The sequence below is a fragment of the Ochotona curzoniae genome, unplaced genomic scaffold, assembly GCF_017591425.1.
Source record: "Ochotona curzoniae isolate NIBS_2020 unplaced genomic scaffold, NIBS_Ocur_1.0 patch349, whole genome shotgun sequence".
Lineage (NCBI taxonomy): Eukaryota > Metazoa > Chordata > Mammalia > Lagomorpha > Ochotonidae > Ochotona > Ochotona curzoniae.
In genome coordinates, this window is record NW_024466916.1 from 112,893 (window position 1) to 125,836 (window position 12,944).

Genomic DNA, 12,944 nt, shown 5'->3' on the forward strand with positions numbered 1-12,944 from the left:
AAATACAGATTATATATAAAAAACAGTATTTCATTACCTAGTGGATACTGCTTACAGACCGTGTGTGTGTTGGAAAGGAAAGGTTGCCACATTCAAGCATACACATCCCAAACTCAAGAATGGGTCAGTCTCTAGCCAAATGCTTACACTGGGTCCATCCACATAACTTAGTAAGAATCAACTTCAATCAGCAAAAACTACTACAAGAAGAATAATGGAGAAATGTTGCACTTTTCAGTTCTTTTTTCAAACTACTATTTGCTCAACACTTTTAAATGAATTAAAAGCAGATGTTGAAACTGCTGCCAATTGTTCACTTGTCATCTGTGCAAGGGAATTAACTCAGTTTTATTCATCATTAAACTAAATGTTAGGCTTTGTAGTTTAAAGATTTTTGGAATACAGATCCTGAAAGGATTTTAAAGTTATAAGTAACTGAAGTAATTTCTTTAATTGTGAAAACATTTGTTCTTGTAAGATGAAAAGGAAAATTCCTGGGAAAGTATGGAATTCCAAAACTCTTGCATGATACCTAGAGGAACAAAAATAAAAATGTTATTACCAAGAACTCTGGGCATCATCAGCTAGAGTTTTAGCTGAACATTTGGTTTAGTGTAGTCCGTGAAAGAACTAAAAAATGTTGGACCTGGCATGACGACTTGATGTAGCCTTGCAAGTCCTGGGATCCCATATGGGCACCAGTTCATGTCCTGGCTGCTCTACTTCCCATCCAACTCCCTGCTTGTGGCCTGGGAAAGCAGTGGAGGACGGCCCAAAGTCTTGGGACCCTGCACATATATGGGAGACCTGGAACAAGCTCCTTGCTCCTGGTTTCAGATCAGCTCAGCTCTGGCTGTTGTGGCCACTGGGGGAGTGAATTTGTGGATGAAAGTTTCTCTCTGTCTCTCTTCTCTAAATCTGCCTTTCCAATAAGCACAAATAAATAAATAAATAAATAAAAATAGCTTAAGATATCTCTCATTCTCGTTTTTTAAAAATACAAGAGGCATGATTCCATGTGCAGACCAAAGGGACTGCTTATATTGCCGAGATTCAGAAGAGTGAGGAAAACAGAAGGGCTCCTGTGATATGGGCAGGGAATCTCAGGACAAGTTTGATAATGATGAATATCTGGGGATTTAATATTTCCTCACATGGCAGCCAGTCTGAAATGGTCCTGGGTATTCAATGCTTGATGTAGTTCTCTTGCACATGGAGTAGAGCTGACCAACAGGATATTGCAAAAATGATGGAATGAGATTTATGAGTTAGGACATATTATAGATTCCATCTCTTTGTTTTTGTTGGTTACAATTTGTTTGAAAGGTAGAGAGAGAAAATCAATCTTCTATCTACTGCTTTGCTCCCCAAGTGCCCATGACAGCAAGGGATGGGCCCAGGCCAACGCTGGAGCCGGAACTCCACCCAGGTCTTCCAGTTGGTGGCAGGACTCAAGTACCTGAGTCATGATTCTTTGCCTCCAAAATAGCTGAAAATTGCACTGGAAGCAGCCTAGCTAGGAACTGAACCAGGCACGTCACAACAGGAGCATCTTAAAAGGTGGCTTAAGGCACTGAATATGGCTTCTCTCCTGATTTCTACTAAACTCATGACTCTGGAGCAGACAGCTGATATGTCAGAAGGAATTCCAAGAACCCTGTAGAAGCCTAACTTGTCTCACATGTGAGTGAGCCTCCACGAGAACTGATCTTCCAGCCCCACAAAAGCCTTCAAGTGACTGAATGACTATAGCTCTGTCCAGTAACTTCAATGTAACAAAAAGACTGAGCCAGAACACCCAGCTGTGCTGCTTCAGCATTCTGGTGCGATGAAATAGTGAGATAGTAAGTGCCTGTCATTTTTAAGATGTTGAATTTTGGGTATTTTGCTATGTATAGATTATTATGTCTTATCAGACCTTCATGTTTACCTAAGACTACACACAATTTTAAAATGGGTTGCATGAATATGGAATACATGATCAAAATCTGATTCTCTTTCTTTCTCTTACACACACAAATGAAAAATGTTTAGTAATATAAAAGCTATGATCACAAATGAGCTTATAATCCCAACCTCTCCCTGATTCTAGCCATTTTTACATATGCATGAGTTCCAAAAAAAATATTTGCAGAAAAACCCTTAGATCATTTAACAGATATTCATCGAGAATCCACTGTGTCATGGATATAGCATGAAGTACATATAATATGATACAAATTACATGCTTACATAGAACAGAACACCAACTAATAGAGGAACAACATCTTTACAATTTTTACCATTTCACTTAAAATAATGCCACTAGGACCAATGCTGTGGCATGGTTGGTTAAGTTGCTGTCTGCAGAACTGGCATTCCACAGTGGCACCAGCTCAAATCCAGGCTTCTCTGTTTCCAGTTCAGCTCCCTGCTAACGATCTCAGGAAAGCAGCATGGATAGCCTAAGTGCTTGGGTCCCTGCACCCTTGTAGGAGATACAAATGAAGCTCCGGACTTCTGCTTTGGCCTGGCTCAGCCCCAGTTATTGCAGCCATTTGGGGAATGAAACAGAGGATGGAAGATCCATTTTTCTCTCCAGCCCTCAAGCTCTTTTGAGTAAATAAACAAATCTTTTTTTAGAAAAATAAAGACACTAATTTTACCTTTATAAAAAAATGAAATTTCATTTCCTCCAAGGCTGGTATGAAGTAACATCATACCCATCATCCCATTTGGATGTGGAAGTTACAATTAGATATCCAAATGCAGGAAAAAACCATGCCCCTCATGGATGGTGTGGGCACCACACGATCTTTTCCTGAAGACATATCTTGGAATGGCTGCATGTGGACAGCCCAAAGGATTATTGCTATCTGCATCACCTCAGCACAGAACAAGCTCAATAAAGAGACATCCTAATTCATTCTGCTCTAGAGCGATATGAAGAAGGAAGAAGGTGGAGGACACACCTACTGTTACTGAAATCTGAAGATGAGGCAAGAAGAATAATATAAGGAAAATACAGGCAGATGATTTCATAATTAAACTTTCTCTGGCTCTGAAAAGTGCTTTTGCTTTGTTTTAATTAGAGGTCCCACATTAGATTTAACTTGTAATTCCATGCAAACAGTTTTTAAAGCACACAATGAACCAACTAAATGGCAGGGCCTTGAGAGTTTTGCAAAGCACACAACACAACAAGTTAACAATCATAAAAATCTGCCATCAACTAGAAAGTATTTTGTGAACCTAACATGATATCTGTCATCTTGGGCAGTGAGACCGTGTTGGGGAAACACGGACTGAACAGATTCAGTGCAACACAGAGTTTTTAAAACAGAAGACTCAACAATCAGGAGGTCCTAATTCTGCATCTTAGACAGCAAGCACTCGTTGTGGTTTTTATTCTATCAAAAGATCAGGTGAGGGGAAGGAATGGATAATGCTGACACAGAGCACGGGAGGAGAAAGCACTTACGGTAAGACAGCTACCACTGAGAGCTGCAGTAATACACCAATCTGGATATTAACAGCCCAAATCTAAGCAAACACCAGCAGAGTCTGTTCAAGACAGAGAAACCAAAGGCCATCCAAGTATCAAGGACCTGACCTCATAACCAGATTTCTAGATTTATCATTAAAAGAGATGATATTAACATGGTAATTAATATCATGACCTCAAAAATAGATAGTGGAACTTAATAGGCTTATGAATGAAGAATAACATGCCAGAAGACATCATCACTATGCAATTTCAATGGAAATTTTGTCCCCAGTGGGTTATATATCAATATGATACTGACCTATCTTGTTCCAAATTCATTAAGAATTTCAACATTGCAATGGCAGAGCATGAATCCAGTGCAAGTCCCCTGGGTTACCGAACAGGAAGCATAACCATGGTGCTGGTTTTAACCCAGTAAAAATCAGGAATGTCAAGTGTGCCTTTAGGGAACAATAAACTGCTTGAGGCTATCGAGTGCTATACCTTTTTCAAGTGAAATTTTATCACATATGTGTAATTTAATTACATTCCAAATGAATTCCAATTCAGGAGTACAATTGCTTTAAGCAGTGAACAACTTCCAGTCATATCATTGAACAGTTTTAAAAATCATTTTCTTTCCTGATGTTTAAACTTTCTGGCAATACCTGAAGGGAACCAGTGAAATTCCTGAATATTAGTATGGTAATTTGACCTAGATTTTGTGTCTTTTATGTCTTTTATTTTATATCTTTCTTTAGTGAAGCACTGAACAGGTTGCCAAGATGCCTGGCTGGCATACAGGTACAATGACAGGCAGACTTACCAGGGAATCCCCTCCCTTTCGGGAAAAAACAGCATGTTTTCTTCATTGCAATAGGATCACTGTTATGATAGTTTTCAAAATTATGAAACACATTAGACAGCAACATAAAGAATCTATAAAGAATAAAGGACAGGTAAGTAGCCACTATTCAGCTATTAAGAAATAAAACATCAGCAATTTAATTGGGGATTTCCTCCTCTCCCAAATGTAACTACCACTCCAATTTTTCTATTTATCATTTTGGGGAACACACGTATCTATTCATAATAGTATCTTGCCTGTTTTTTTTTTTAAACACCAAATTGAAGCAACATCATACTTTGCCTATCCATCTACAATGTTTCACTCATGGCAAAAGCCATTTCCTTAGGTCCATTCTCCCAAGCACGTGCTTAAAGCCCGAGCTGGCCACGGAAAGCCAAGCGGTCTGTGTTTGAGGGATATTGCTGGTGTGGAGAGAGCGTGGATACAGGGACTGAATGAGTCCATCCACGGAACTGCAAAGCAAAGGATCTGGACAGCTACCCCTGTCTGGAATTTTAGTTCTGAAATTCTAAATTTGGACTTGATTTCTCACACTGTTAGGAAGACATCTTTAAGGAAGGACGCTAAAAAAATTTTCCTCTACCACTCAGCTTGATTTACAACCTTCAAATCTGCAGAAGCGAAGAGTGTCAGCGCCACATACAAGGCTGGTCGGCCCTTTCCTTACATCCCACACTCCGTTCAAGTCGTTCCAGCACAGAACAAAAATGTTGCTCTCCTCCTACGTTCGTCTTCCCCGCGTGAATTCCCACCCTTCCTCTCTCACTGAAAGTCTTAACTTGGTTAAGTTCGACGCCAAATTGGAATGCAGACGCTAACCAGCAGGTGAGAACCCAAGCTCCAGACGCCGGGGGCCTCCTACTGGGACGCGCGTCCTCACACGCTCCACCCACTCCGTCCGGCCCACGGCCCCGCGGCATCCTGGGACTTGTAGTCTTCGGACGGGCAGCTTCCTTCACCAAGTCTCCGCCCTCAAGCGTCCCACGCTGCTTTTCGCCCTCGGGGCGTCGTGACGTTTCAGTTCCGCCCTTCCCTAACCCCTCCTTCTGTCTTTCCCTCAGGAGAAGCTCAAATCCCGGACTTGGGAAGACCTTTTACGACATTGGGTTTCAGAGTCTGTCTGGGCGCCTGGTCCACTTTTCGGCAAAGTGACGTGGACGTCAACAGCAATGGCGGAAGGAGAAGAAGTCCTGCCGCTGTCACCGCCAAGTGGCGACGGCTGGTGAGTGAAAGCCTGGGCTGGTGCCCTGTGACCCCTTGCTGAACCCCCTCAGCGTGCTGCGGGTCTCTGAGACACCGGCTGGCGCCGGCATTTAAACGGGGAAGCCGTCGTCGGCCGGGTCTGCGGTGGCCTGCCCCGCCCCCTCTGCCTGTAGGGTCCGGGCTGTGCGGTGCTGCCCAGGGCCAGGGGACTGGGGCAGGACTGGAAGGCAGTGGGAGTCGTCCAGGTCCGAGCCTCGTCCCCCGCACACCACTCTCCAACCTCTGCTGGACATGGCAGTTCTTGGGCTGGGTTGGCAGGAGCCAGGCTGGGGGAGTCGCAGCTTCTTGGATGGGAATCTCAGGCACGACAGTCGGCTTGGAGGAAGAGGTATTTTGAAATGAGCAAGACCTTTGCTTCAAGGTTCAGAGTTGACAAGACACACCCAGGATGGATCCTTTCCATGTAATTGAGTGTTGGTGGTGGGCTTTCTCTCCTCCCCTTTATTATTTTAAAATCCCGCTTCACATTTTAAGTTCGTCCCTCTCACATGAGCCATCTTTTTCCATCACTCCTCTCACAGCTCGATTTCTAAGCATTGCCCGCCATGTGGGACTTTGTTCTTGCATATGCACTTGTTTTATTTTTGAAGTGGTGACCATCTTGGGAAGGTTCTTCTGTTGAAAGTTGATCTTCACAGTACACTGTTAGGGATGATAACGTCGTACGTCTTTGAAGAGTATGCTTTCCAGGCTTGCCTAGTTCTTGCCAGTGATGTAAGCATGTTCATTTGAGGCTTGCTTGTCCACTGTATCCTTGTCCAGCTCACTGGCTGTCTGCTTACCGGAAAATAGTACAAGACACAGGTAGTCTTTGAATATCCTTTGGGGAGAAGAATGGTCATCACTGAAGGATAATTTAGCAACTGAGAAATTCCACTTTTTCATTAACTGACATTAAATATTACCGTCGTGCATGTACTCTCCAAAGTGTAGGAGCAAAACTCATAGTGACCTAGATGAGATTTTTTTTCTCTTGGCCAATATTGGAGCCAGGAACCTGTCAGCATACACAGTGTTGTAAGGTAAAATCAGTGTTATTCTGCGAGAGTGTGACTGCAAATGTTAGGGGATGGTGGGGCAAAAACCTCTTTTAGTTGGAGTCATTGGGGAGGCATCATGAAAGCAGAGGTGTTTAAGAAAAGTGTGATTTAGACCTGTGCTGTCCAGAAGAAGGAAGGCACACCTGTGTTTATTTTTCCTGTAGCCACATTAAAGATTAAATAGAGACTGGTAAGACGAATCTTAATGATCTCCTTTATTTAACTTATCCAGCTCAATATTTTGACTTTTATTTTAATTGGGAAGTTAGATATACAGAGAGGAGAGACAAAGAGGAAGATCTTCCCTCTGCTGATTCAATCCCCAAGTGGTCGCAATGACCAGCACTGAGTCAATCCAGTTCAGGAGCCCAGAGCCTCTTCCGGGTCTCCCACGCGATTGCAGGGTCACAAGGCTTTGGGCTATCCTCAACTGCTTTCCCAGGCCACAAGCAGGGAGCTGGAATGGAAGTGGAGCTGCCGGGATTAGACCTGGCACCCATATAGCATCCTAGCTGTGCAAGGACTTTAGCCACTAATTGTTTTAAAGAGAGCAAGATAATTTTGACTTTTGTTTTGGTACCAAGTCTTCAAAATCAAATGCACATTATACATTTACCTTACATCTGAATGTGGTCTAGCCACATTTCAGACATGCAGTATCCACTAGCAGCAAATCAAAAAAGGGAAAGATCTCTGCATGAAGTAATAGCACAAGCAAGAAAACCACTGATTTGCTTAGAGAATAACTAGAGTTAACAGACAAAAAGATGCAGAAAAGTAAGTCTGGAAAAACAGTTAAAAGAATTTTTCAACAAAGTTATAGGGACATTTAAAAAAAAATGGGTGATGTAGACATTACAAAACCTCAGAAAACAACCTAGGCATTTATGACATGTTACTATTTTGAGTGAGTTAAGTGTAGGGCCCTAATTGAGGGCTCTGCAGGGAAATGTTTCTAGAATGAAGATGTCTTTGGGGAGTTCTTAAGTAAAGCTGATTTTGAGCAAGGGGCGTGGAGTGAATGGTTGTTAAAAGGTAGTTTTTGTTTCCTGTTAGGATTTCTTTGTCCTTGATCTAGCATCCCATTTTATTGTGTCTTATTTTTATTAATGGAGGTACTATGATATATTCTGCTATGAGTATATTCTTCATTTCACCAGTTCCTGGAAGTGAGTTTTAACAGAGGCAAGAAAGACCTTTGGAGTTGTGAGTCACAGGTTCAGTCAAGCCTCTTCTCTGGGAGTGCTTGGTGAGTGAGTAGTTACAGAATGGGAACTTGTTACTGTTTTAAACCAAGATTAGGTATTTGAACTTGTTGCCATTATATGTGTGTGTGTGTGTGTGTGGCCTTTTTTGGGGGTGGGGAGGCTAAGCAATGAAACTGATGGAGCTCCCATCTGCTGTTTCATTCCTCGAATGCCTGCAATGGCTGAGGTTCAGCCAGGCCAAAAGCCGGAGCAAGGAACTCAGTTTAGGTCTCCCACATAGGTAGCAGAGACCTCCCAGTGTCTGCATTAGCAGACAGCTGGAATTGAAGCCCAAAGCAGGATCCAAACCCAGGCATTCCTGTATGCAGTCCTGGTATCCCAACCAGCAGCTTACCTGCTAGGCCAGATGTGTGCCCCTTTACGTTCTTTTTAAAGATTTACATATTACTTATTGAAAGGCAGTGTTAAAGAGAGAGGGAGGAAGAGACAGATGTCTTCCATCTGCTGCTTCACTCTTCAAACGACCCTGTTGGAGCTGGGCCAGCATGCAACCAGGCACCACTTCTAGGTCTCCCATGTGGATCCAGGGGGTCCAAGGACTGAGACTGTGCTCTGATGCCTTCCCAGGCACATTATTAGCAGGGAGCTGGATTGAAAGTAGAGTAGCCAGGACCAGAATTGGCACTCTGCGGGGTCTCCCCCACAGATTCTTCTAGTACCCCATTGCCAGAGAGGGTGAGCCTGCTGCCCACCATCCAGCCTCCCAGCGCGTGAGAGACAGACAGGGGTTCTGTCTAAGCAGTTCCAATTTATTTGGGGAGTACAAATTCTTATATAGGGTAACGAATAGCCTCAGGCCAGGAATTCCAGGAGGGGAGAACTAGTAGCCAATTACTAGGAGCAGGACTGCAGAAGCCACCTCCCATAGGCCAGGGGCAGGTGAGCAAAATGGCCCTGGCCAATCAGCCTTTCTTTGAACAGACTTGACCCCTGCCCTGGTTCACGCCCAGGCTCTGTCCTTGGCCACCATCTTGCTCGCCACATATAACCCAGTGACCTTGACTGTTACTCGCTGTCTTGTTGACTTAGTGATCGCTTTGCCCCTGAGCTCCACAGCACTCTAATATGGATCGCCAGCATGTCACAGGTGGCAGCCTAACCCATTACACTGCAGTGCCAGCATCTTCCCTGCTGCTTAAAGTGGTTTACAAGAGGTGGTCTTAAAGATACTGAGTATGGTTTCACTTTCGTGTTTTTACTGTTTTTCATTTAGATTATAGATAATTGATTTCCTACATTTGAATTTGCATTGGAATTACCTGGAGAACTTGTTGGAATGTTGAGTCTATTCAGTAGGTTTTAAGTGGGATCTGAGATTCTGTATTTCTGACTTAGCAGTTCTGTTTCATGGGCCATACTTTAGTTAGTGAGGTGCTAGATGATATATATGTCAGAGTTAGTAGGTCAAATGAATTTATATTTTATATATTACATTGCACACAATGTGTTTATATGAATATATGCATATATGTATGTACACGTGAAGTATGAATATATGCATATATGTATGTGCACGTGAAGTATATATATGTATATATATATGTATGATGCCACCAAAAGTATCGGTTATTTAATTACATGACCTAATGCTGCTTACAAGTGAACTTCTCAAGAGCAGTGGCTGACAGCAGGTGGCTCAGTAAATGTTTATTGAATGCATACATGAGTGAATGAATACAGATTTTTGTATAAACTTGTATGTAGTATACAAAGCTACCATTTCCTATACATTTCCTGACTGGTGTTTTCGTGAACTCATGGCTGTCACAGTGCTCATTTTTATGAAAAGTCAGAGTAATCAGAAACTTTTCTTGCTCCCTTGCTTTTTACAATTTCAGCCATATAAGCCAAAGGATGTAGTGGAAACATTTCAAAAATATTTTTAATGGACTTGAAATATTTTAACTTTAAAACAAATACACTTTTTGAAAATCTGGATATGTAAGATCAAACAGTGATAAATTTAATCTTCTTAGTGTTCAAAAAACTAGCCTTCAGTTTAAATATTTGTTCTCATTTTTCTGAGGCTTTCTTCCTGAATAATTCCCAGTAACACAAAGTCATGATTTAAAAATCTCTTGGCATACCTTTCGCTTGTACAACTATTGGTATTATGAGCTTGTTACTCACTTTCAATCTGTGGTTCTCACTTATTAAAATATTAGGTTATTGCTAAACTTTCCTTAAAATTATAAAACTATCAGTTCCACAGTAAGATTCTGTTGTATTAATTTGAGATGTGAATAGAAATTCCTTACAGAATAGTAGATTCTTTCTCAAAATTTCATACATTCTGTAAATACCTCCCACTTGCTAAGCACTGAAGTATGAAGAAGGGTTTAAAATGTCAGCGAAGGATGTGCTGATTGCAATTTCAGAAATGATGCATTTAACCAAGAAATACATTCAGTACGAAAGAAAAAGAGATCTTTTGTTTAAGAAAAATAATTCTTAAAAAAAAATGTTGACAACTGTGTGACTGGGTTGCCTTAGGGGAAAAGAAAGAAAAGAAAATGAACTTTATTTGTGGAATTAAGGGATACTAAGTGACAGTTCTTTGGTTGCATAAACTATAACTAGAAGACAGATAAAAAAGGAAATAAATTATTTTAGTTACTGTTTACATGAAAATCTTTTTTTTAAATAATTGTAATTCAGATTTCACAGTTTTTAGAAGCAAGCCCTAAATAGCAATTCATGTCTAGAATTTTTGCTTGTTTTATATCCACAAGTTAGAGTTAGTAGTTTATTTTTCCGTGTTATATAAATGTATCTGAGGGGCAGGCATTTGGTCTAGTGGTTAAAATGCTGGCAAGGATGGCTGGAATTGACTCCAGACAGTCCCTTACTTGCAGCCTTATGCCCGTGTAGACTGTGGGAGAAAATAGGTGATGGCTTTCACTCCCAGGGGGGACTTGGATTGAATTCTGAACGACAGCCCCAAGGCAGTACCGGCATTGGAGTGGGCTGATGCACGGGAGCCTGCTCTCTACTGCCCTGCACCTCTCAACTAAGTAAAGCTTAAAAATGTTCAAAATATTTCGCTTTAACTCATTTTCCTCTACATGCGGTTGCTGCAGAGGTACAGGTGTATCCCCTGTTTAATTAGAGCTAGGTGTATCAGGTAATTGGTGAGTTTCCAGGTAGATGAGCTGCACATGATAGCCATGAGTAGAGTTCTTTGGAAAAGAATTGAAAAAGCGTGCTTGAGAAGCCATTTCTACTGTTTACTGCTGAAATGCGGATTCTACCTGAGACAAACGAAAGGCCTTGCTCTCATATATTAAGCAGAAAGCAAAATAAAGTATAGCAAAGTATTCATAGTTCAGAAAGCATTCACTGAATACTGGTAACATTCAAGCTGTTAGTATATGATTTTAGAGAAATTTGCAACCCTTTTAAAACCAGAACTGTACACAATGGGATCTTATTTAGATACATGAGATTATAGTATACATTTGTATAGAGGTTTAGTGTGTGTATGCAAAATGTTTATGTATGTGTTCTCATATAGATCTTACTGACGTTAATTTCTTCGCTATTATCTAGGAATAATGTATAAAAATACGTTCTGGGAATATCTGAATACTGGTTTTCTGGGAAATTCCATGCTCTAGCATAAGAAAATAGGTTTAAAGTATGAAATTTGAGAAGAGGTCATACTTGAAATGACTTAGATGCTAAGAATTACATTGGAAGGCAATTGGATTCCTTTCATTAAATTCAAAGATCAAATTGTTTCTTGAGGAAATAGAAGTAAAAGCCACTTAGAATGAACTTATAACTTATATCCTAAATTGTATTGTATGTTAATTTTTAAATATCTACCTTACCTGAGCCACAGAAATGACTATTTATATAATTTATTTCAAGTCTTCATTTTTTTTCTTGAAGGATGCAGGAATTTTTCTTTTTATCATTTAATTGACATTGCTTTATCGTAATTAAGTAGGGAATGCTGTAGTGTGTTCCGTTGTCTTTTAAAATAGTTTACTTCGTAAAACTCATTGTTATGATGATGTGTACTAATTTCAGCTAGGGAATAGAAGAATATAGCATACATTTGCATAGAAGCTTGCTTTGTGTATGAGAGAGAAATGTTCATATAGGCCGTTTCATGCATATCTGAAAGCAGTGTAAGAGAAAGTGAGCTTGGGAATTATTGTCACTGCCGTGTTAGAGATGAGGAGACAGGCTTAGAGGGCCATGTGACGGATCCAGTTGGAAGATCTGAATTTTAAGTATGTGCCTCTTCGGATTTTTACTAAAATTGGTTGCCTCATATATGTCATATGAGGAGATTTAGAGCATTTGTGGAAAATGAATTATAAGATAAAACTGTATATTTTGCAGCATAAGCTCCACTCCATCAAGTTCAAAACATTTTGGTAATGAACATACCCAGCCACATAGTCCTTTCTGGATGACCCAGGGGACTTAGAAATTTTATTATGTCAGTTCAGTCTTTCTTACTTGAAAAACTTTTCTGCACAAAATAAGGTGGATAGTCTACACTGTGGATTTGTCTTCAGCGTTGTCTTGTCTCTTCTTAAAGTGATTTATCCATTTGTAACAGCTGGTTTATTTGAGGCATTATTTCTCCACACGTTTTTATAATGCATCTGTGATTTCACCACTCCTTTACCCACCCTTCATCATAAATTTGATGTTTGTTTTTGCTTCAATTTTAACAGAACTCATATTGCTTTTGATAGGGATTCTTTTCAAACTAATGTGTTACCCTACTTACTTTCTTAAACTAGATCCCGTTCACAAACATATTATAACAGGTTAATACAATTCATTTTTGTGTGAGACAGTTTTGGAATCCACGTGTAGTTTTTTTCACAATTTTTCATGAACCTTTTGAAGACCCGTCGTGTGTCTCACATGCACTGCATTGGACATCACTGGAGACAGATATGAACTGTTGAGTGTATGTGCATATTGGTTATCGGAGACATCGTTAGTGCTGTATAGATACATGTAAGCTGTGTACCACATTGTCTCTTTTGTATACATAGGCAAGAAGGAGC

General features: G+C 40.6%; 1 protein-coding gene across 2 annotated transcripts in view; it reads left to right on the forward strand.

The window, feature by feature from the left end:
• Positions 1–5,330: 5,330 nt before the first annotated feature.
• LOC121167215 (TBC1 domain family member 23) overlaps positions 5,331–12,944 on the forward strand; it is a 64,344-nt gene continuing 56,730 nt past the window's right edge. The window contains exon 1 of one of the 2 annotated variants that reach the window (XM_040996612.1): positions 5,331–5,559. In XM_040996612.1, coding sequence (XP_040852546.1) covers positions 5,507–5,559 — 53 coding nt within the window. In that variant the 5' untranslated portion in view covers positions 5,331–5,506. The remainder of the gene's footprint in view (positions 5,560–12,944) is intronic. The other variant, XM_040996611.1, reaches the window with a different exon arrangement.